The 23222-nt window shown below is 38.3% G+C and overlaps 1 protein-coding gene across 1 annotated transcript in view; it reads left to right on the top strand.

Annotated features, from left to right (window-relative positions):
• The window catches only part of ttn.2 (titin, tandem duplicate 2), a 177049-nt gene continuing 153827 nt past the window's right edge, over window positions 1-23222 (top strand). Inside the window, exons 1-31 of the mRNA XM_053626263.1 lie at window positions 1-486; window positions 2077-2180; window positions 2431-2634; window positions 6356-6643; window positions 6865-6953; window positions 7039-7250; window positions 7769-8030; window positions 8817-8945; window positions 9487-9714; window positions 9808-9921; window positions 10473-10709; window positions 11062-11127; window positions 12188-12446; window positions 12598-12643; window positions 12732-12950; window positions 13033-13175; window positions 13809-13981; window positions 14059-14289; window positions 14463-14701; window positions 15298-15539; window positions 17620-17784; window positions 17863-18031; window positions 18157-19853; window positions 19965-20246; window positions 20397-20663; window positions 20779-21051; window positions 21548-21811; window positions 21979-22239; window positions 22348-22608; window positions 22701-22964; window positions 23049-23222. The exon at window positions 23049-23222 is cut by the window's right edge and continues 87 nt beyond it. Of these exons, the coding sequence (XP_053482238.1) occupies window positions 2090-2180; window positions 2431-2634; window positions 6356-6643; window positions 6865-6953; window positions 7039-7250; window positions 7769-8030; window positions 8817-8945; window positions 9487-9714; window positions 9808-9921; window positions 10473-10709; window positions 11062-11127; window positions 12188-12446; window positions 12598-12643; window positions 12732-12950; window positions 13033-13175; window positions 13809-13981; window positions 14059-14289; window positions 14463-14701; window positions 15298-15539; window positions 17620-17784; window positions 17863-18031; window positions 18157-19853; window positions 19965-20246; window positions 20397-20663; window positions 20779-21051; window positions 21548-21811; window positions 21979-22239; window positions 22348-22608; window positions 22701-22964; window positions 23049-23222 (7549 nt within the window). The 5' untranslated portion in view covers window positions 1-486; window positions 2077-2089. The remainder of the gene's footprint in view (window positions 487-2076; window positions 2181-2430; window positions 2635-6355; window positions 6644-6864; window positions 6954-7038; window positions 7251-7768; window positions 8031-8816; window positions 8946-9486; window positions 9715-9807; window positions 9922-10472; window positions 10710-11061; window positions 11128-12187; window positions 12447-12597; window positions 12644-12731; window positions 12951-13032; window positions 13176-13808; window positions 13982-14058; window positions 14290-14462; window positions 14702-15297; window positions 15540-17619; window positions 17785-17862; window positions 18032-18156; window positions 19854-19964; window positions 20247-20396; window positions 20664-20778; window positions 21052-21547; window positions 21812-21978; window positions 22240-22347; window positions 22609-22700; window positions 22965-23048) is intronic.

Genomic DNA, 23222 nt, shown 5'->3' with positions numbered 1-23222 from the left:
CAATGTACACTCTGAGGGTTTTTTTATATGTAGGACACAGATATATACCGTGTGTGTGTGTGTGTGTGTTTGATAGGGGGTTGGTGAACATCCTGTATTACAGCCTGGCCAGTGTTAAGTGAGTGACAGGTGTGAGTTTGCATAAAATGGCCTCTATCTCCCATGATGCCCTGGCTGTCCAATAGGCTGTTAAGATGAGGTGATGATGCCGTCATGTCTCGAGGTATATAAAGTAAAAGTAACGTATTAGCACTTCTGAGCAGTTGGAGCATTCCCAGCCTTGCCTCGGGTGTAGGGATTGCTTGGAGAAAAGCAAAACTACACGGATTCCAACCTGTGTAGTTTTGTTTTTTTGGGAATATTCTCGAGGCTCAACCGTTCTCACATTGGATTTTGGAAAACATTTCTGGATAAGGAGTTTGTTTCAGAAGACTAACACCCCTTCGGGCTCCGTCCCCACAATTCAAGGCACTCTTGTGGATACAAGTAAGTAAGCTTAATGCCCTTGTACCTACATCCTGGACTCTTTAAAAATGTATGCTTTGCATTTTGCCGTTTTGTGATTTAATGATTTTGCAACAATAATAATAATTAGATGAAACCCTGGCTGAGACATGCTCTATGCACATCAGTGGCCCTGCTGAGTTGTGGGATAAGGAGGAATAAAGTAGACCTGTTGTTTCACACAATAATTGATTTTAGATTAGAGTTTTTTGTCCCCCTCAAGGTTATTATATGGTGCGATGATTTGAGAAAAGCCAAGAATAGCCTGTGATAGCATTAGTGTGGTGTCCCAGCTCAACCATGATGTCTTTTTAAGGGAATCAGCAGCAGGGCTATCAGTTGCACCTCCAGCTATGTGCCACATGGTGACTGTCAATCAAGCAAACTGACTGATTATTTTTAGATCCAGCCTTTTGTGACACTGGGGCTTCAATTACTTGGGAAGTTTTTAGCTTTTCCCCAAAAATGTTTCACTCCTGAAGTTTTCATGAGACAACTGATCATGTGACTTTACCATGGTATTCTTTAAGAATTTTGGACAGATTGGGTGATCATTTATGTTCCATCATGACAGTCTCTTTCAAAACTTTGTGCTTGGTTTGGTTGCTAAAAGTAGTACAGTTACTAGCAGTTGATGATTTTTATGTGTAACTCCCTTGCTAAGTTTTATAGGACGTACTATTTAAAAGTCATTGCTGCTATGTTTATACAATGGAAAAAAATACATTTAGACCTAAAAGTACATGCACAATAAATCGTACTGTGTGCTTTTAATGGTTTGAGCTTGGCATGAATGATAATTTTTTGCACATTTTTTGTTTAATTGGACTAGGTGAAGTTGAATTTAACATGTATCTATTTACTATTCAGAGCCACTTTATCTGAGCATCAACTCTATTGGCACAGATGCCTAAGCTATTTTAGGTAAAGGTCATGTGCAGCTGCCTGGCCATTTTACAAGTGCTCGTTACAAAACCTCCTATACCTATTAGGAGCAATACCTCTATTGCTCATTTTTTATTTATTTATTTTTTTTGATTGATGGTGAAAATATTTTCTTAAAGATTCTTAAATTATATTAGAAACATTTAAATAATTCACTGATCATGTCACACCAGTCACACTGGTCACTATGAATCAACTATTCAGTATCATTTATACTGACACATCATTATAATAGCTAAAATAAACCTCCCTGAATAAAACATGTGTTAAGCCATTAAATTTGGATATGTGTGTGCTGGAGGAAGTTGACTGAAGAGGAAAGGCATTGTAAATGAAGTGACAGATAAACTAAAGGCACCAGTTGTTACTGTCATGTCTGTGAGCTGACAGTCGATGTTAGATGTGAAGGTTTGGCCTAACAGTCAGACCCCATGGAGCCACTGATCTCTCAAGTGACAAGCTGCTCTTTAGCCAGCTGCTGGGGAGCCACTGCAATGATTTATTCAGTTTAACTACAGCTAAAAATACCCAGCTCGTAACTCTCTTAATTTCTTTATAATTGCAGTTGGTTGACTCTTAAGTGTAAATAAGCATTAATCAGTGTTTTGTCATTTGTCTTTCTTTCAGGGTGCCCACCATCATGACAACACAGGCGCCAACGTTTACACAACCGCTTCAGAGCGTTGTGGCACTTGAGGGTAGTGCCGCAACGTTCGAAGCCCAAGTTAGTGGTAAGTAGGCCTTTTGATTTCTTGTTTGCGATGAAAAATGAAAAGGTCCTGAAATGTACAGTAAGCACTCAAGAACATCAATTGTACATTATTATTATTACATTATTAAAAACTAAAATAATTATAAAATTCACAAGATATTTTAAGCTGAACGTTTGGTTAATTTTTATATTATTTAAGTATTTTTTAAATGGATGTGATCACAACTAAAATATCTCTTGTTAATAAGACCCTCTTCTTATTGGATCAGGTAATCCAGTTCCTGAGGTGAGCTGGTTTCGTGATGGCCAGGTTCTTTCTGCTGCCGCTCTGCCCGGCGCTCAGATCTCGTTCAGCGAAGGCCGCGCTGTTCTGAGGATCCCCGCCGTGACAGCCGCACACAGCGGAAGGTTTTCTGTGAGAGCCACCAATGGCGCTGGACAAGCCACTAGCACTGCTGAACTCCTGGTTACAGGTAGGAGAACATGTCCTAGACCAGTGGTCACCAATGCTCTTCCTTGAGATCTACAGGTTTCATCTGCAACCAAAATCTATCACACCTGTTTTCGTAGAACAAGAACTTCTTAAGGCAATGACTAGATGGTCAGGTGGGCATGATTATGGTTGGAGCTAAAGTCTTCAGGAAGGTAGATCTCCAGGAACAGGGCTGGTGACCACTGTCCTAGATCATTGGGTTGCCATTTTGTTACATTAGCTGTGTCACAAATTACTAAACGGTTGGTCATGTCACTGGACAGCTGCACGAAAACAAATTTTAATGTAAAATCAAAACACTCCAATTAAACATTTTGCTTTTAATTTACATACACGTCCTAGTAAAATTCTCAACTGACGCAATTGCATTTTAGTAAAATTTATACCGCGGTATAAATGGAATAAATTCGGTATAAATGGAATTTATGCCAAAAGAAAAATATCTAAAATTAGACTTAGTATTGAGGCACTCTGGCTTTGTTAAAATTTAATTTTCCCATAAGACAAAGAAGTATTCAACGTTCCACACTTCTGGCTATTAAAAATGAAGTACATTTCACTGGATTTCTCAGTGTGAACACACTATTCACACACAAAAATTATGTGAAGTATGCAATTTGAGACTTTGCTAATGTGTTTTCTCGAGATCTTGAAAGTAATTAAAATTTGTACACTCAACACTGTTTTTCCACACGTCTTGTGTGAATGTGTTTTAATATTTTTTATCGTGCATATTAAAAAAAGATTGCATATGGTTACTTACCAAAACTTTTCAAATGTCATGGCCAAATATGCCTCTTATCACAGTTCATCTGATCAAGTTTGGAGAATAGTCTAAAGCAATTATCACTGCTGTTAGCGTTTTAAGTCAGGATTAAGTCTAAAAATCCAGAATTAAGTCTACAGGTTATGGTTTTGTTAAATGGAGGTCTCTGCCAAATCAAAATGGGATATGCTGTTAAAGACCCATATCACATCCAGGGGAATTCAAGACATGTATTTATAGTACAGTGTAAGTAAGCTCTAAGGTACAACACGTGATGTGGTGATTTATGTCATGGTTGAAAATATCTATCTGGAGCATATCTAGTTTGTGGTTATACATACTGTGTATATACTCAATATATATTCATCCCCAATTAGATGCTATGTTCAACTTTTTTGCTTTTGGTTTATTTCTCATGTTATTGTATCAATGTGAAGCAGTGGTTCTCAAAGCTTTAAAGCAGTTATTTAGTGATTCTTTTGTAACAGTGGTGAAAATTACAAAACAGCATTATTACAGATATTATATTTATTATGGAGTTCTTATAGTTAATAGCCTGTTTGACTAGCTATTTGATTTGAATGAGATTTGTTTAATCCAAATCTCAACAACCCCCCGCCCCCCAAAAAACAAAACAAAACAAAAAAACCCCAAGTAGTCCTATAAATAATATCAACTTAATTAGATTTGTGTGTGGAATGTTCAGTAAGAGAAAGTGCCATGGCTCGAATAAATAGACAATTGAACTCATCTAAATCTCATTAACCTGATATTTAACATCTCAGTTGGGTTATGTTAAAATAAATCTGTGCTGAGGGGTTGAATTTGATGGGTTGATTTTATTTCACAGTTCCTGGTCTGAATACCCACAAAAAGGAATCTGTTTTTATCAGTCCTTGTATTTAATATCTTGATTTTTGGAGAGGGTCTAAAGGAAAGTGCTTGGTTAAAGGAGCTGGTCTAGACTCGGTCAAAAAGCTCATGCCCCAGCTAATACTCACGTAAATCCTGGTAAACTCTAGGCATAGTGGCTTAGATTGTGTTTCTGTAGTGTTTTAAATTGTGTTTAGATTATATTTGGATTGTGTTTACATTGTGGGTTAAAATGATGTGATTGCGTTTTACGTTGCGATTAGATTATGTCTATATTGCGCTTAAATTGGCTTTAGATTCTCTTTGGATGGTGTTTGGATTGTGTTCAGGATTTGATGAAAATGTGTTTAGATTGTGTTTCGATAGTGTTTCGGATTATGTATTTTGTTTTGATTTTGTTTGGATTGTGTTTAGATCAAGTTTACAATGTGTTTGGATTGAGTTTGGATTGTATTTAGATTATGTTTGGATTGTGTTCAGATTGTGTCTAGATTGTGTTTGGATTGTGGTTAGACTGAGTTTGGATTGTGTTCAAATGCCATTTAAATTGGGTTTGGATTGTGTGTGTGTTTTGATTGTTTTACATTTTGTTAAAATTGTGTCGAGGCTGTACTTAGATTGTGCTTGTTTCAAAATTGCGTTTGAATCGAGTGGTTTAGAGTGGATGCAAATGTGTAGCATTTTCCCCTTTCAGTTTCAGGCTCTGTTCATACTCTAGCCAGTTCAAACTAAAGCTAGGACAGTATAAATTTTTGTATTGAATCCAAGAGCTATTGCTAGCCAGTTTGTTTGCTAATAGCTAATGGTAGTTCAAAGGTATTCTAAAGCTATGTCTCTTTGTTTTATAAAGCTTAATGTTATAGTTTTTGATGTAGTTTTATTATTAATAGCTAGCACAATCTAGTTTTAGCTAAGAGTTAAGGTTATATAGTTTTAATATTAAGAGCTAACAGTGGTGTGACAAGTTTGTTGCTAAAAGCTAATAGCTATACTTTGCTAAGAGCTAATGCTTAGTAGCTTTGATGATGAAAGCTAAAGCTAAGAAGATTGCTTTTCCAAGGCTCAATACTAGATTTGTAATATTAAGAGCTGATGCTGGCTAATTTTTATAAGAGGGAATGCTAAGTAGTTTTGAAGCTACAAAATATATGAAGCTTTGTCTTGTAAAGGTGAATTCTAGGTGGTTTAAAAGAGATACTGTTTGATGGTTTAGATGATAGGTAAGGTAAAATAACATGAATTTATATATATATATATATAAAATAGCCAACACTAAGTGACTTGGTTATAAGCAAAAATTCTAATTTTAAGGTCAAGAGCTATTAGATCGCCTGTAATTTCTAGAAGTATCACCACACAATGAAAACTAAATAAGTCAAAAGTAAGCATAACCAAGACAGTTTACATAACCAAGAAATTTTTGTATTTTAAATGAAGGTTAGTGATTACATTATGTAATTTAGGCACTTTTTGTAGTAATCCTTTAAACCCTATATATGTATTTGTATGTATAGTTTTCATATGATTGCCAAAAATCATTCTTCTATATGCGTGTATATTTTGTGAATTACAGTCTAACAACATCACACATATATCAGAGCATAATCATTACATAAGCAATAGTACAAACAATTTTTTTGTGCTAATCTGATGACTAATGTCATTGTAATTCAGGTAGTAGAGGAAATACTGAATCTGAATCTGTGATGCTTTACCTTGGGTCATAGCTTTAGTAATAATACCAACACGCTCAGAATTGCTTCTTCTTCTTCTTCTTCTTCTTTATTTATTTATTTATTCATTTATTTATAAAACCTGTACTTGCTGACTGATATGAAATGTCACCAGTGGTTGAGATTAGCGAAAGGTAGTCTATGTAAATGGCACACTCGTAGTTAGTCTTCTTTTTTTTTCTTAGAAATCCATTGGTAGTTTAAACCATCATAATCTCCTGTATGAATATACCATACTTATAGTGTTAACAGTGATGCATTTTGAGAGACTGCTCTTGATCTGGGTGTTAGGTCTGGTCTGGTAACTCTATGTATGAATTGTCTTTCAGCGGAAACTGCGCCACCCAACTTTATTCAGAGACTCCAAAGCATGACAGTGAGACAAGGAAGCAAAGTGAGACTGGATGTCCGTGTGACAGGAATCCCTACACCTGTGGTGAAGTTTTACAGAGAGGGAGCTGAGATTCAGAGCTCCGCTGACTTTCAGATTATTCATGATGGAGACCATTACAGTTTGTTGATTGCTGAGGCTTTTCCTGAAGACTCTGGTACATACTCAGTTAATGCCTCTAACAGCAGCGGACGTGCCACTTCAACTGCAGAACTACTGGTTCAAGGTAAACTCCACACAATATAACTGTGGATTGTATCTTAAAGCTTTTTAAGTAATGTGAATTCCAAATATGAAAGCAAGTATTAAATGGGTTATGCTTCAAACGCTTACTTGATTTATCTCCTCAGCTAATTATAGAAATCTCTATGACTTGAATTTTGTTCCTTATATCAGAGTGAGTACCAAACTCTGCATTGCTAACTAAAGTTACAAACTGTTGTGCAGGTGAAGAGGAAGCTGTGCCTGCTAAGAAAATTAAGACAGTCATTTCAAGCTCTCAGATGTCAAAAACCCGCCAAACCAGAATAGAAAAGGTAATCAATATTCCTTAATCAAGCCGAGTTTACTGTTAACACTCAGTGCTGCTCTGTTAATATCTGGCTTTTGTTCGATCCACAGAAAATGGAAGCTCGCTTCGAGGCCGGGTCCATGCAGATGCAAGTGGAAGGCGGTGTTCTGGTTCAACAGATGGCCCACAAGACTCCACCACGTGTGCCACCCAAACCAACCTCCAAGTCTCCTCCATCCCTTGTGACTAGAGTTTCAGCTACTCGTCAACAGTCACCTTCTCCTGTGAGGCATGTGAAGGCACCCACACCAACTCCTGTCAGGTAACGACTTACTGAATTTTTTACATCGTTCATTTATTTTAATGTGGCATTGTAGCACAGCAAGTAGCACTGCCACCTGACAGCTCCAGAGTCCTTGGTTCCATCCTCAGCTTGGGTTTATTTTGGTATTGAGTTTCTTTCAGTGTTTGTGTGGGTTTCCTCTGGGTTCTCGATTTTCCTCTGAAAAACATGCAGGTAGTTGGATTGGATACTTGTATTACTATCTGCAGCCAGACAAATGGCATTGTGGGTAATTTAGAAACCATTAACCAAAGTGAAAATGGACTAACATCAATGAAAGAAGTTTAAATGGGGGGGGGGGGGAAAGCCTAATCAGAATTTCCTTACCAAATAAATCTTGTGATGTGACTGAAGATCACACGTTAATTACAAATATTAATATTCAAATCATTCAGGGTGGATTTTTACTTTAGGTTTAATCTGAAGGATACAAGGAGGATACAAATAAAACTTTTTAGTCTAACTTATCCAAAATAATACTACTTTTTTATTTTCAGAACCGTGTCCCCCTCCACAAGACTGTCCGTATCACCCATCAGACCTGTCAAGTCCCCGGTGATGACCCGCAAACAGATTACAGTGAGCACAGAGGTCTTGCCTCCGTGGAAACAGGCGGGTTATGTGTCTGAGTCCAGCTATGTAGCCAGCATGGCAGCTAGAGCTGCACAGGTTCAAACCACTACTCAGGTCCACATGGAGAAGCGTTGGGAAGGCTCCATCGCCATGCAGCAACAAGTCAGCGGTGTCGCTGTCAAAGAGGTGAGCAAAATACTCAACTTTACTTTCTTGAAGTTTGAGCTGAATCGATTTGCATCCATATAAAGGAGTTTGTCCTGCCATATGTTGCACAATATAAAATCTACATATTGACCAGGTATAAATGAAAGGTGCCTGTGGCTTAAGTATCTGAAATGATGCATTAATATGTGTCTACCTGCAATGCTGAAGAAAACATGAGCATATATTTTGTTTTGCATCCTAATTTTACCTGCATGTGTGAAAGGATCAGCAAAGCATGGATGACAAATCTGTTGCTGTTGCCACTGTGGTGGCAGCAGTGGACCAGGCTCGTAGTCGCAAGACTTTTGCTGGCTCAACAGAGCCTCACGGTGTAGACAGCACCATTGCTACTGTTCCTCCTGCACCTCCGACCGAGCAGGTAGTTTGGTCATTCAGTGATGTGGTCACCCATCCAACCCTTTAATTCACCTCCATCTTGGTGCCTCCATTGACTTCCATGAACTCAAATTTCATCTTGCCTTCCCAAGCTGTTATGTACATTTTCCCTCATTACCTTTTTCAGATTCCTATTTCTTGTCCCACCGCTGAGAATTTATTTATTTATTTATTTTTACTATTTTTTCTGACATCTCTGGAATCCCAGAAACCCAAGAAGACTAATTTTAAGCTCTCTCCTCCACTGTAGAGTTAGAAAATATTTAATATGTGTAACCAATATCCACACTTGATACTAACTGCAAAGCATCGCTCACGTCATCTATGATGAAACTAAGACTATTATTATTTTCCTTGTTGGCAAAACAGATCAAGCACATTTCATCTATGACACTTCTTGAGCAGGCTAGTGAGAGAGAGGCCATTGGTACTCTCCCAGAACACACAACAACTATGGAAACAACCTCTAGCCATTACACATTTGCCTCTCAGGAGCAGGTACCTCAATTCAAGTCATCGTCTTTGTGTTCTGAGCGCATTCACTTGGTTGCACTGAGAGCACTTTTGTATGAAAAGTTGAAGTCCACCATTTCAACTAACACCACATGGAACGATTACTTCATCTCTTCAAATACATTATACGCAGTATACTTGCATTTGAATGAGAGTAAACTCACTGCAAACAATATCATCTCGAAAAAGAAACATCTAGAAAATCCAGAATGTGTATTAAGGGCCATATTCATCATTGAATCTGAATATGACTGTAAGTTTATAGGATCCATATTAATTTTTGCTTTCAATATTTATGACTCTCTGTGATTCATTATTGTGCACCCAACTTACTAACATCACTTTACAGCGAACCTATGACTCTTGACATGCTGGATTAAATCTTAAACAGAAAAACACTTCATTGTGTGCTACTGAAATGCTGTGTTTTGAATTTACCCACAGTGTATGGATTTGAGGGTGTCTTTGCCGAAGAACATCATTTTTGTCTATGTATTAGATTACAATTGATACTTATTATCGCCAGGGTGTTGAGAAAAAGGCTGGAGCTGTGGCTACAGTGCTTGCTGCGGTGGATCAAGCACGTGTACGAAAACCTGTGCATGTTGAGAGTGCTTTGGCTGAAGAGGAAATGGACATAAAGCAGCAGACAATGCTAAGTGCTAAGCAACAGGCTGCAAGTAAAATGGAGGTGTTGCAAATTCCCAGTGATATACCGAGCACTTCCACCGAGCAGACCGTTCATGTCAGCCAGGTTAGAAGTCTTCCGTGACAGGCTAATTGTGTTCAGTGAAAGCTGGTGGTGTGTTTCCAATTCATCAACCTGATTTCTGTTGATTTACATTAGATCCAAAGAACTACTGAGGTTAAGGCCCAGGTGGATACTGGCCTTGCCCCATCCCCAGTTCCTCATTTCACAGTTTCAAAAGTTACTGTTCCTAAACCTGAACATAGCTATGAGGTAAGAGCAAGTAATATCAGGCAAGCAGAAAATAACCTCATAGACAAATCAGAAACATTTATTCTTACGATTTTCAATCAGACATCAGGCAAATTAATATATAAAAATGATTTTCGTTCATTTCCATATGACGAAACCTCAGTTTATCCTGCTTGCCTGACATGCAACTTTAAGAAAGTACTGCTGATGACAATAATCAAAAGCGAAACTTGTATTTGCCCTAACTCTGACATTGTACAAGCTAATACTAAGCCATATACTCATTCATTCTAAATATAAAAAGTAATCCATCATCCCAAAATAACTTCAGATAAAATTGTTTAATCGTTAGAATTAACCATATCATTATAATTTGGCGTTATGATTCTTTCTCTGTTTAATTCTAACTTCTGTTATATTCTCCCCCCATAATCCATTCCATCCCATAATCCCGAAGGAATCACCCCTTTTATTCATGATTCTCATTTGAAGTGGCTAATCAAAGAAACAGTAACCCATGTTGTTTTGAATTATGCCGTTTTGATTCATGCTGCTCTCCTTGGGTTGGTCAGGTCTCAATAGCTGGCTCTGCTATTGCCACACTACAGAAAGAGTTGTCTTCTACTCATACTGCTCAAAAGATCATCAAGCCTGTCAAGCCTCCAACTTATAAGATTGTGGAGACAAGACTGACTCCAGAACCCACCCCTCCTCCATTTAGAGATGCCACCGAGCAATATCAGTCGCATTTCGACAGAGAGTTACAGAGACAGATAGGTGCTTCGTATACAGGGGAATGGGAGACACAGGTTTGTAATTTGGGTTGATGCTTGCCAGATGAGCTAATGTTTGTCATTAATCTCACCAGTAGCTTGTCACAGTTGTTTTGGTTGTATATCATTTGTGTAGTTACATATTAGTTCAAAGTTTACCTCCTTAACTGTGGATTACTCTACTCGCCTCTACCTGCCTCATCTACCTGCCTCTTCTAATCACAGTATTGCCAGAATATTTTATGCACTTTTCCTGCCTTTACCGTCCCTCCACCATTTTTTATTTATTTATTTTTTTTATTTTAACCCATTGCCCGACTGCTAACTCGGGTGCTATCACATGATCTTATTGCCAAAAGTATTCAAAATCATGTTTTGTATCATCCAGGTTCTTGAAATAGCTGCAGTTCCCTCAGCTGCCAAGGAGCCAAGTATTCCTCCAACTCTTGTTGCTGTAAGTATTTGTGCACTTGCTTGATTGGCTTTTGTTTAATGCAGCTTTAGAACAGTTGATTACATGCTTTGAAAAAATATAATAATACAATAAAAACATATTCTAGCACTAGGGGTTGCAGACCATTCATTTTAGTAGTTGACTGGTAATTAAAACAAAAAGTTGACTAGTCATCTCCAAAGTTAAATCAGCAACTGGTTTCAGGGCATTACTGTTTGTAGGCTATTTTATTAATGTGGTTAAATGCTGATAAACAACAGCAAATAAGGCATCAAACTTCAATTAACAGCCATATACAGGCTACAAATGACATTTCCATCTTTAAAGCTTTTTTAGGCTACACACTGTTGACAACAAAAATGAAGGTCATTTCAAGAAATGTGCAAAATAATACATCTGTGTATTGTATTAGAATATTTAAAGACATACAAGCTATGTATGTAATGCGTGCAACCCACGTCTCTGAATAGTCTTCTTTGCAAGACTCTGGTTACGAAGTAACTCACAATGTCACAGTGGATTTAAATAAAATCTTAATCGTCTTTAAATGGCAACAAATATAACTCTGGGAGTGGGTGGAATTTGTGAGTATTCCTTTTGGGGGTAGACATGGGAGTTAAAAAACAGCCCTGTAGCCACCACTTTCCCAGTGTAGTCTTAAACAAAGTGCGGTAAAATTGGTAGAATTCTACTTCAAAGCAATCTCCTTTTTAGTCTGAATTTCTTTGCCTCACCACTCATTTTTTCCCTACTGTCTTGACTAGTTGACAGCTTCCCACAGTGGAGACTAGTGTATGTATTGGTCTATGCAACTCCTATCAAGCCCAAGCATGCAACACATTGCACAAAATAATAATAAAAAAAGAGCAGTAGCACATTTTATTAAACATTTCATTATTGAACAATAAGTCAAGTCAATACTTATTTAATTTTGATTCCGTCTTTCCTGAGGAAAAATAACATATATTTATTGGCAGCGTCTACGTATTGGTGTATATTATATGGTCTTAATCTTTAGGAGAGTTGGTTATGAAGATTTTCTTTGTGTTCTGTTATTTAGGGCTTGAAGAACCTGACTGTTACTGAGGGAGAGTCTGTGACTCTGGAGTGCCAGATCTCAGGCCACCCCACACCGGGCATTATATGGTTCAGAGAGGACTACAGGATTGAGAGCTCCATTGACTTCCAGATCACATATGAGCAAGGATATGCACGTTTAGTGATCCGTGAGGCTTTTGCTGAGGATAGTGGACGTTTCACTTGTACTGCTACAAACGAGGCTGGAACTATCAGCACCTCCTGCTACCTGCTTGTTAAAGGTTTCCTTCATTATATTTTAAATGAAACCTTTTTTTTTTTTTTTTTTGCTATTTTCTTTATCACTGTAATCTAGTTAGACTCTAGGATCCAAATTAAATATTGTTCTTTTAGATCAAAAACATCTCATCTCACTACAATTTCCATTTTCAGTGTCCGAGGAGATCGAGACCCGAGCAGAGATTACTATGGAGAAACAGTAAGTAACAAAATCCTGCTACACTTCATATAATGATTAATATAAACACTTCATGAACATTTAAAACCCGTAATGGCAATTATTTTAGGGCTGTTTTTGAAACGAAAGAAGTGGCTACGTCCGAAGTCAGAGTTGTCTCTGAGACCGTGGAAGCTGGACCAGCTGCAGCTCCGTTCTTTGTGAGGAAGCTAGTTTCACAGAAACTTGTGGAAGGTGGCAGTATTGTGTTTGTTTGCCAGATTGGAGGCAGCCCAAAACCTCACATCTACTGGAAGAAGAATGGTGTCCTGCTCACATCAGGATACAGGTATTTGCAAGTCACAACACCTAAAACAATCAGTTTATATAGAGTAGAAATGCAAATTTATAGCTATCTTCCTAATTTTTAGATATCGCATAAGTTACAATAAGGACACAGGAGAATGCAAATTGGAAATCTCCATGACATTTGCTGATGATGCTGGAGAATATACTGTCTCTGCCAAGAACCAGCATGGAGAGGTATCCACCTCCGCAAGACTTCTTGAGGAAGGTCAGTAATTGACAAAAATTCATTATGTAAGAAATAAAACACCATGGGGGAGTGCTGTTATAGAAAAATAATCAATGACAGGGTGGTGTGATGTATTGATTATTTTACAATAACAGCACATCCCACAGTCCTCTTATACCACAGCACATTGCCAATGATTACAATATATGTTTTTTAATCTGTTTATAGTTATAGTTATATATGCACCTTGTTACTGAGAAATCAACTGCAGCGCTCTCTATCCTCAAGACTTTCCTGTATTGGAAAACTTAAACCTTGACCCTGAGACTCCTACTAATTTGTGACATACATATCTCTTTACAGAACACGCCACCATATCAGCAATTACATGAGTTTTGTTTGTTTGTTTGCTTGTTTTATATATCCATTTATGTTGAGTAGCTGCCCTAAAGGTCTCTGTGTAAGTATTTACTGTAGAACTTGTATTAGATGTCTTAGAATGATCACATTAATGTACATAAGCCTTATGCAGTAGAACTTTCTGACCAATCAGAATCGAGCATTCACCAGTGCTGTGGTATAAATCGTTATTAATTGTGTTAATAATATTGAAATGACAGAAACCCTTTGAAACAGATGAATACATTCTTACATGAATGTGTCATTTTACAGAGGAATATGAAGCTTATATGAAAACGCTGGATGTGACATACAAAACAGAAGTGACCACTACAGTGGTTCAGGAGCCCAAGGTGGCGGACGTGCCCCCTGTGTTCATAAGTGAACACGAAATGCAGAGAAGGATGGCTCAACAAGCACAAATGATGACATTCATATCAGAGAGGGTAAAGATGATTTAAACATCATAATAATTCATGCATGTTTATAACAGCAAAAACTAATTAGTCTGTTTTATGATCAGGAATTCCAAATCTCTGCTATTGAGCAGAGAATCATTCAAGAGATTGAGGTCAGGATCCTAAAGATTACATATCGTGAACTGGTGATTGAGGATGGAGAAGAAATGCTGTTGAGTGCAGCTGAGCATGAGGCAATAGCATCCTCTTTCAGCACACCTGTCAAAAGCTACAGAATCATGGATGGAATGGGCGTGACATTCCACTGCAAAATGGAAGGAAATCCCTTGCCAAAGGTACTGAATAATAATAATTGTCATGCTTAGTACGAACAACAATTACACAATCAGTCAAATGAGTAGATTTTAGCTTGCTTTCACTCTCTGTTAGCCATAATAGCTTTGTGTGTGTAAGACATTGCCTTATATAATATATTCTAAACACCGACATCCACTATCCCCTCTAATAGATTGCCTGGTATAAAGATGGCAAGCGCATCATGCATGGAGGCCGTTATCAGATGGAGGTTCTTCAGGATGGTAGAGCCACTCTGCGTCTTCCTGTGGTGCTGCCAGAAGATGAGGGAGTTTACACAGCATTAGCTAGTAACATGAAGGGTAATGCTGTCAGCTCTGGAAAACTCTATGTGGAATCCACAGCTGCTGCTCAGCCTTTTTATCCTCAGACAGAAGCAATGAGGAGAGTACAGTAAGTTGTTCTTCTTGTAACCTGGGAACTGATGGCATGATGTGCTTATTATAATACGTTACCATTTCTATAGTAACATCAATTTCACTAGGACTTACTGTATATGGCAGAAGATTAAAGCTGATGTTTAGAAAGAAAAATGTTTAAACATTGATATGGTCAGGTTTTCCATAAGGAGATTCATAAAGAGATCAACATTCATGGAAGGAGTCTCCAGTATCAGTATTTGCACAAATAAGTGATAACAAGAACGAACTTCTTTTGTGGACATTTCAAAACATTAAATATAACTATAAATAGATCAAATGTATTATAAAAGAAGAATAAAATCTTTGGGACATGTTCTTAAAATACACTTAAATACATATGGTATATCAACTTTGTGGTAACAGTAACTCTACTTCACGTATGGCCACATCACACGACCCATTTGTTGATTAGTTTCCTATAACAGAATGCCCAACTGAATGCGTTTTATTCCTTACTTACATGGGCTGCCGCATGGTGAATTTAAATAAAATAAATAATATAATGTGCATTTATAAATAGGCATCCACAACATTTTTTTTTCTGAATTTTGTTCATTCATATTGCAGGTCTGAATCCCCCATGTCTGCACGCTCCATTAGCCTCTCCCCTGGACGTTCCCCTGCACGTTCTGTTAGCCGTTCTCCTGCTCGCAGACTGGATGAGACAGATGAGACCCAGCTGGAAAGGCTTTACAAACCTGTGTTTGTCATGAAACCATCATCTTTCAGGTGTGCCGAAGGACAGACTGCAAGATTTGATTTGAAAGTTGTTGGAAGGCCCATGCCCGACACTTTCTGGTTCCATAATGGTAAGTAAAGTGATATATGTTGCATATTTTATATATATTGTATGTGATTTTCCTGAAAACTGAGTCCACCATTCAGGGGATGCTACTCTGACACTAGTCATTTTTTTGTTTATACAAGCACATAGTGGTTCATAAGACCCATGCTTATTGTTCTTGTTTTTTAATCAACATTTTATACTATACCACATTTACTTGGAGATACAGTCGTGTGAAAAAATAAGTAACACCCCATGGAAATTGTTGGATTTTTTGACACATTTGGACAAGCAAACATTTGATAATCTTTGAAACAGTGCCTATTATAATATTATACTTGAACACATCCACAAGGAAAATTAACTTTTTCAATCATTTATTTAAAGGAAATATCAATAGACATGATATTTTTCTGTGGAAAACGTAAGTACTCCCTTGGTCTCAGAAGCAAGTATTGCCCTCTTTAGCAGAAATAACTACTTCCAGGCATTTTACATAATTGTCCACCAGGCTTGCTGGAATGTTTGACCACTCTTCCATGCAATATTGTTTCAGTTGCAAGATGTTTGAGGAGTTTCTTGCATGTATTGCCTGTTTCAAATCCTCCCACAGCATTTCAATGGGATTCTAATCCGGGCTTTGACTAGACCATTTCTATAACCCTCCATTTCTTCTTTCTGAGTCATTCCTTGGTCGATTTGCTCGTGTGCTTAGGATGATTATCCTGTTGAAAGGTCCACTTTCGATTCAACTTCAATTTTCAGACAGATGGCCTCACATATCTTCAAGCACTCTTTGATATGATGCAGATTTCATAGTTGAATCACTGAATGCAATCTGTCCAGTCCATGAGGCAGCAAAGCAACACCAAACCATAACATTTCCACCACCGTGCTTCACAGTTGGTATGAGGTGCTTCTCCTGAAAAGCAGTCTTTGGTCTGCACCAAACATGTCTGCTTTTACTGTGGCCAAACAACTCTATCTTTGATTCATCTGTCCAGAACACATTATTCCAAAAGGCCTGTTCTTTCCCTATATGATCATTGGCAAACTGTAGTCTTGCAAAGGCTTTTTCCTGGCTCGCCTCCCATGCAGGTCAAATTTGTGCAGTCTCTTTCTGATTGTAGACGCATGACACCAACAGTTAAAAATCTTACTAGAAGATACCGTGATGAAATTTTGGGGTTCTTGGGGACTTCTTTTTGCATCAGACTGTCTGCTCTTGAATTTGTTGGGACAGTCCTGGGACAGTCCTTTTGAAATCTGTGCAATTTATAGATTATTTTCCTTACAGTGGAATGATGCATTTCAAATCATTTGGAGATCTTTTTAAGTCTCTTTCCAGACTCATAGGCATCCACAATTTTTTTTTTCTGAAGGCCTTACAGAACTCTTTAGATCTTGGCATAATGACATCACACACCTCAACAGCAAAGGGAACACCAGATCCTAGATATGAGAGGGGTATACATAAGGTTCCATTTGCCCTTCCTAAGCAGGTTCTAATCCATGGATTTGAAGGTATGATGTAAATGTAGAGGTATACTTACTTTTTCCATGTGGCTGAACTGTTTTTTTTTTTTTTTCATTTTAATTGTGAAAATGACTAAAAAATGTCAATTTTATGTCATTTGATAGTGTATCAAATTTATTAATAGGCACGGTTTCAAAGATGATCAAATGTTTGCTTGTCCAAATATGTTAAAAATGTCATCAATTTCCATGGGGGAGTACTCATTGTTTCACACGACTGTAGATGTTTGGCATTTTTGGCTTGATCATAATATCATCAGTTTTTTTTAAAACCTATTTTTAACCAACAGTGTATGAGAGTTACCTTATGTACACTAATGACTGTCAGTCACCTCCTCAGCAGCCAGTCTTATTTTTCCTCATGTAAATTTAATAAGATAAATATGCACCTTGTCATATTCCCTACCTAAATGCTAAACCCCCAATGCTGAAGACTTTACCATGTTGAGAAACCAACTTGGGAAATTTAAATAAATATTTAAAATGGTGTAATTATGAGGAGCAGGGACAATATAAAACAAACATGATAATGTGGACTTCATTATGCTTCATTAATGTCTTTAATAAAGGCCAACAAGTGGTGAATGACTATACCCACAAGATTGTGGTAAAGGAGGATGGAACGCAGTCAATGATTGTGGTTCCTGCTATGCCTCATGACTCTGGAGAATGGACAGTTGTTGCTCAGAATAGGGCTGGAAAAACTACTGTTTCTATGACTCTAACTGTAGAAGGTAATTTTCCACCTTTTTCCCAAGCTAGCTTATACCATTAAATCATCATGCAGACTAACATTGATCTGTATTTTATAGCTAAGGAAAACTTGATTAGACCACAGTTCATCGAAAAGCTAAAGAATGTCAGTGTCAAGGAAGGAACCTTGGTTGAGTTGGCTGTCAAAGCCATTGGAAATCCACTCCCTGACATTGTCTGGCTGAAAAACAGTGACATCGTCTCTCCTCATAAGTACCCAAACATTAAGTGAGTATTCTGCGTTGAAATGTTATGATGAAGAAAAATTATTCAGTATAGTTTATTATTATCTTTACAGTTAAAAAAAAGAATACTTACAAATATTGAGATGCTGAAATGCTATAATTTTTCAGGATTGAGGGAACCAAGGGGGAAGCACATTTCAAAATCCCCCAAACTACTGGTTCTGATAGTGCATGGTACACAGCTACTGCAATCAATAAAGCTGGACGGGATACCACGCGCTGCCGTGTCAATGTTGAGGTGGAGTTCACTGAACCTGTACCAGAAAGAAGACTCATTATTCCTAAGGGAACTTACAAAGCTAAGGAAATTGCTTCACCAGAGTTGGAGCCGCTGCATCTCCGCTATGGTCAGGAACAATGGGAGGAGGGTGACCTTTACGACAAGGAGAAGCAGCAGAAGCCTCACTTCAAAAAGAAATTGACCTCAGTAAGACTCAAGCGTTTTGGTCTTGTACATTTTGACTGCAGACTCACCCCTATTGGTGATCCCACAATGGTTGTTGAGTGGCTGCATGATGGCAAGCCCCTGGAAGCTGCTAACAGGTTACGCATGATTAATGAGTTTGGTTACTGCAGTCTGGACTATGAAGTTGCATATTCCAGAGACAGTGGCGTCATCACATGCAGAGCTACCAACAAATTTGGTGTTGACCAGACCTCAGCCACCCTGATTGTGAAAGATGAGAAGGGTCTTGTTGAGGAAAGTCAGTTGCCTGAGAGTAGGAGGGGACCGAGATTAGATGAATTAGAGCGCATTGCTCATGAGGGAGCTCCTGCTGGAGTTACTGCAGATGAAATCGCTGAAAAAACTAAGCCTGAGATTGTCCTCCTTCCAGAGCCCATTAGAGTACTGGAGGGGGAAACTGCTAAATTCCGTTGCAGAGTAACTGGATACCCAACCCCAAAAGTCAACTGGTACCTGAATGGACAGCTTATTCGCAAGAGCAAAAGATTCAGGTTACTGTTTGATGGCATTCACTACCTTGAGATTGTGGACTGCAAGTCTTATGATTCAGGAGATGTCAAAGTATTGGCAGAAAACCCTGAGGGCACTGCAGAAAACACTGTGAAGCTAGAGATCAAACAGAAGGAGGATTTCAGGTCAATCCTGCGACGTGCTCCTGAGATTAAGGCTCCAGAAGGTCCTGGTCCTGAGCATGGCAGAGTATCTTTTGATGTTGTGAAGGTGGATAAACCTGCTGAGCCCACACAAGCCAAAGAGGTTGTCAAGCTAAGGAGGGCTGAGAGAGTTATTCATGAGAAGTCTACAGAAGAGACAGAGGAATTAAGAAGCAAATTCAAACGCAGAACTGAAGAAGGCTACTATGAGGCCATTTCCTCAGTGGAGTTTAAATCTCGCAAGAAAGATGAGTCCTATGAAGATATGCTGAGGAAAAGAAAGGAGGAGCTTCTGCACTGGACTAAGGAGATAACTGAAGCTGAGAAGAAGAAGATGGAAGAGGAAGGCAAACTTACCATTCCTACCATCAAGCCTGAGAAAATAACTCTTTCCCCCAGCATGGAGGCACCGAAGATCTTGGAACGTATTCAGAGCCAGACCGTCACCCTGGGTGATGAAGTACGCTTCCGTTGCAGAGTTATTGGTAAACCAGATCCAGAATGCCAATGGTTCAAGAATGGAATCTTGCTGGAAAAATCAGACCGAATTTATTGGTACTGGCCTGAGGACCATGTCTGTGAACTGGTTGTTAGAGATGTCTCAGCTGAAGACTCAGCTAGCATTATGGTAAAAGCCATTAACATTGCAGGAGAGACTTCAAGCCATGCCTTCTTGCTGGTGCAAGGTATGTATCACGATTAAGATTTCTGCAGTATACTCTACTATATTGAAACTTTATTTGTAAAATAAAATAAAATAAAATAAAATAATATTTGTTTTTTCTGTTGTTCTTTAGCCAAGCAAGTTATAACCTTCACACAACAAATAGAGGATTTATATGCCAAAGAAAAGGACAACATGGTAACCTTTGAATGTGAGACAAACGAGCCTTTTATCAAGGTGAAATGGATGAAAAACAATGCTGAGATATTCTCTGGGGATAAATATAGGATGCACTCTGACAGAAAAGTGCATTTCCTATCTGTCCTGGTTATCAACATGGACGATGATGCTGAATACACTTGTGCTGTTGTTGAGGATGACCACATAAGAACATCAGCCAGACTTCATGTTGAAGGTTTGCATAATGACTATGTATATGTTCCACTTTTTTGTTACTCTATCATATTCTTATTAACATTCACAGAGGGTGTAATGGCATGTGGAATACCTTGTGTGTTGAATAGAAAATGACTATTTGTTAACTTAATTATGGTGTATTGTGTAGGTGCACCACTTGAAATTGTGAAGAATTTGGAAAGTATTGAAGTACCAGAGTCATATTCAGGGGAGTTTGAGTGTGAACTGTCCCGTGAGGATTCTGAAGGCACCTGGTACTTTGAGAACAAAGAGATCACCCAAGGCACAAAGTATGTTATGTTTTCTCGGCGTGGAAGACACAGCCTGTGTGTCAAGGATGTCAAGAAAGAGGACCAAGGCAAATACACTTTCAAAGTGGGTGATCTAAAGACAAGCGCTTCTCTGAAGATGAAATGTAAGTTAATGTATATGATATACCTTATCATTTTATCTGTGCATACTCTGCATATCTGATATCTTGTGGAAATGTGATGTATTATGGTCTTACATCATATCTCTTCTTCCTACAGTGCGCCCAATTACACTGATGCAAGGCCTTTCTGACTTAACGGTCTGTGAAGGTGATATTGCTCAGCTGGAGGTGCGATTCTCTCAGGAGAATGTGGAGGGAACTTGGGTAAAGAATGGTGTACCCATCTCTGCTACTGATAGGATTCATATTGTTATTGACAAACTGGTACACAAACTCCTTATTGAAAACGCCACCAAAGATGATGCTGGAATGTACACCTTCAATGTTTCTTCTCATCTCATTTCCACATCAGGAAAGCTAACTGTTCAAAGTAAGGTTCTGCCGGCACACTTTTCAGTTATTTTTTCTATTTGAATTTTATTTTTCTCACTGGGTGCTTCTCTTTTTTTTTTTTTTATTGCACCCCCTCATTTCCTTCAGTTGCTTCCTTTCCTTGTTCCTTAGTGCCTTCCTCTAAGGAAAAATGCAAGGAAAAGAAACATGGACAGGCGGGGTGTAGAACAAACATATTTGTCAAATGAGAAATCCTTACTCACTCAAGTGTCACTTTAAAGTGTCTTTTGCGAATTCCTTTAGCGAAATCCTCGCTCAATGAAAAATGATTTCAAAGTGACTTCCAATTATTGACGACATTTCCCAGCTGTATTAACTGTTTAACAGATCTTCCTATACAGAAGTACTGAAGTGTGTACAACTTAGGAAACAAGGGGACATCAATTAGAGTTTGAGAAGCACCCATTTTGTAGGTTTAAATTTCCAGCTTAATTTCACATTCCTTAATGCTTAATCTCCTTTCTTAATTTCAGCTATTAGTATTGTAACACCTCTAAAGGATGTTAGCACAATTGAAGGCACGAAGGCTGTGCTAGAAGCCAAAATTTCAGCTTCTGATGTGAGCTCAGTGAAATGGTACCATAATGACAAGCTTGTGACTGCTAGTGACAGAATCCAGGTTGTGGCTAAGGGCTCCAAACAACGACTAGTACTGAACCGGGCATATGCTTCTGATGAAGGACGGTATAAACTGGTTGTTGGCAGAGTTGATTCATCATGCAAGCTAACTGTTGAGAGTAAGTATTTTCTTTCAGTATACGATGGATATGCTCATGAATAACCTAGTACAGAGCAATGCTCTATAAGCTTCAGTGCTTATAAAAAGTCTTCAAGATAGACAATTGCAATAACACCAGTATGGAACTAGTTTTGTGGATTTAACTGTCCTTATTACTTCGTTCAGAGATCAATATCGTAAAGCACATGGAGGACCGTGTGTGCACTGAGACCCAGAATGTCACATTTGAGGTTGAGCTCTCTCACCCTGGCATTGATGCTGTCTGGACTTTTAAGAGTCAACTTCTGAAGGCTGGTCCCAAGTACAAAATTGAATCTAAGGGCACAAAGTATAGTCTCACTGTTCTCAATGCCATGAAAGATGAGGAAGGCCCTTATGTGTTTGCAGCTGGTGAAAAGACTTCAAGCGCCACACTTACAGTATCAGGTGCAACATTGTTATACTTCAGTTCAATCTGACCAACAGCTATTTACTCAGAAATTTATATAGAGGTTTACTCATGCAATAAAGTCATGCTCTATTCCTCTCCACTAGGTGGTGCCATAAACAAACCGCTACAGGATGTAACTGTTGCAGAGTCCCAGACAGCTGTGTTGGAGTGCGAAGTTGCCAGCTCATCTACTGAGGGAAAATGGCTTAAGGATGGACAACATGTTGACTTCAATGATAATGTCAGGAGTGAACATATCGGTGCTGTAAGACGACTTGTCATTGTCATCTCAAGACCTCAAGATATTGGAGAATACACATACCAAGTGGCAAACTCTAAGACCTCAGCTAACCTGAGAGTTGAAGGTATATTCTTTTTATTTTATGAAGTACCAACTTATAACATGATCATATATTAAACACATCGACTTACTAATTACATTCCTACGTTGTAACAGCTGTAAAGGTCAAGAAGACACTAAAGAACCAAACTGTCACTGAGACGCAAGAGGCCGTGTTCAGTATTGAACTCACTCATTTGGACGTGAAAGGGTCCCAGTGGATCAAGAACGGAGTTGAAATTCTTCCGAGTGACAAATATGAAATCACAGTAGACGGCATGGTTCACACCCTGAAGATTAAGAATTGTAACACCCAGGATGAATCAGTTTATGGATTCAAACTCGGAAAACTCAATGCTAACGCAAGACTCATTGTTGAGAGTAAGCTCTAAAATGAATTTGACTTTATCATGAATACGATGGATAAGAACCTGTCGTTTTGATCACTCTTTAATTATTTTTCAGCAATTAAAATTGTGAAGAAGCCAAAAGATGTGACTTCCCTGCTAAATTCTACTGCTTCCTTTGAGTTAAGCGTATCCCATGATAATGTTCCTGTTAAATGGATGTTCAAAAACCAAGAGCTTCAGCCAAGTGCAAATATCCAAATCCTTTCAGAGAGGAAAGCTCACAAGCTGG

This window comes from Ictalurus furcatus, chromosome 6 (genome assembly GCF_023375685.1).
Source record: "Ictalurus furcatus strain D&B chromosome 6, Billie_1.0, whole genome shotgun sequence".
Classification (NCBI taxonomy): Eukaryota; Metazoa; Chordata; class Actinopteri; order Siluriformes; family Ictaluridae; genus Ictalurus; species Ictalurus furcatus.
This window is presented reverse-complemented; position numbering and strand designations above follow the sequence as displayed.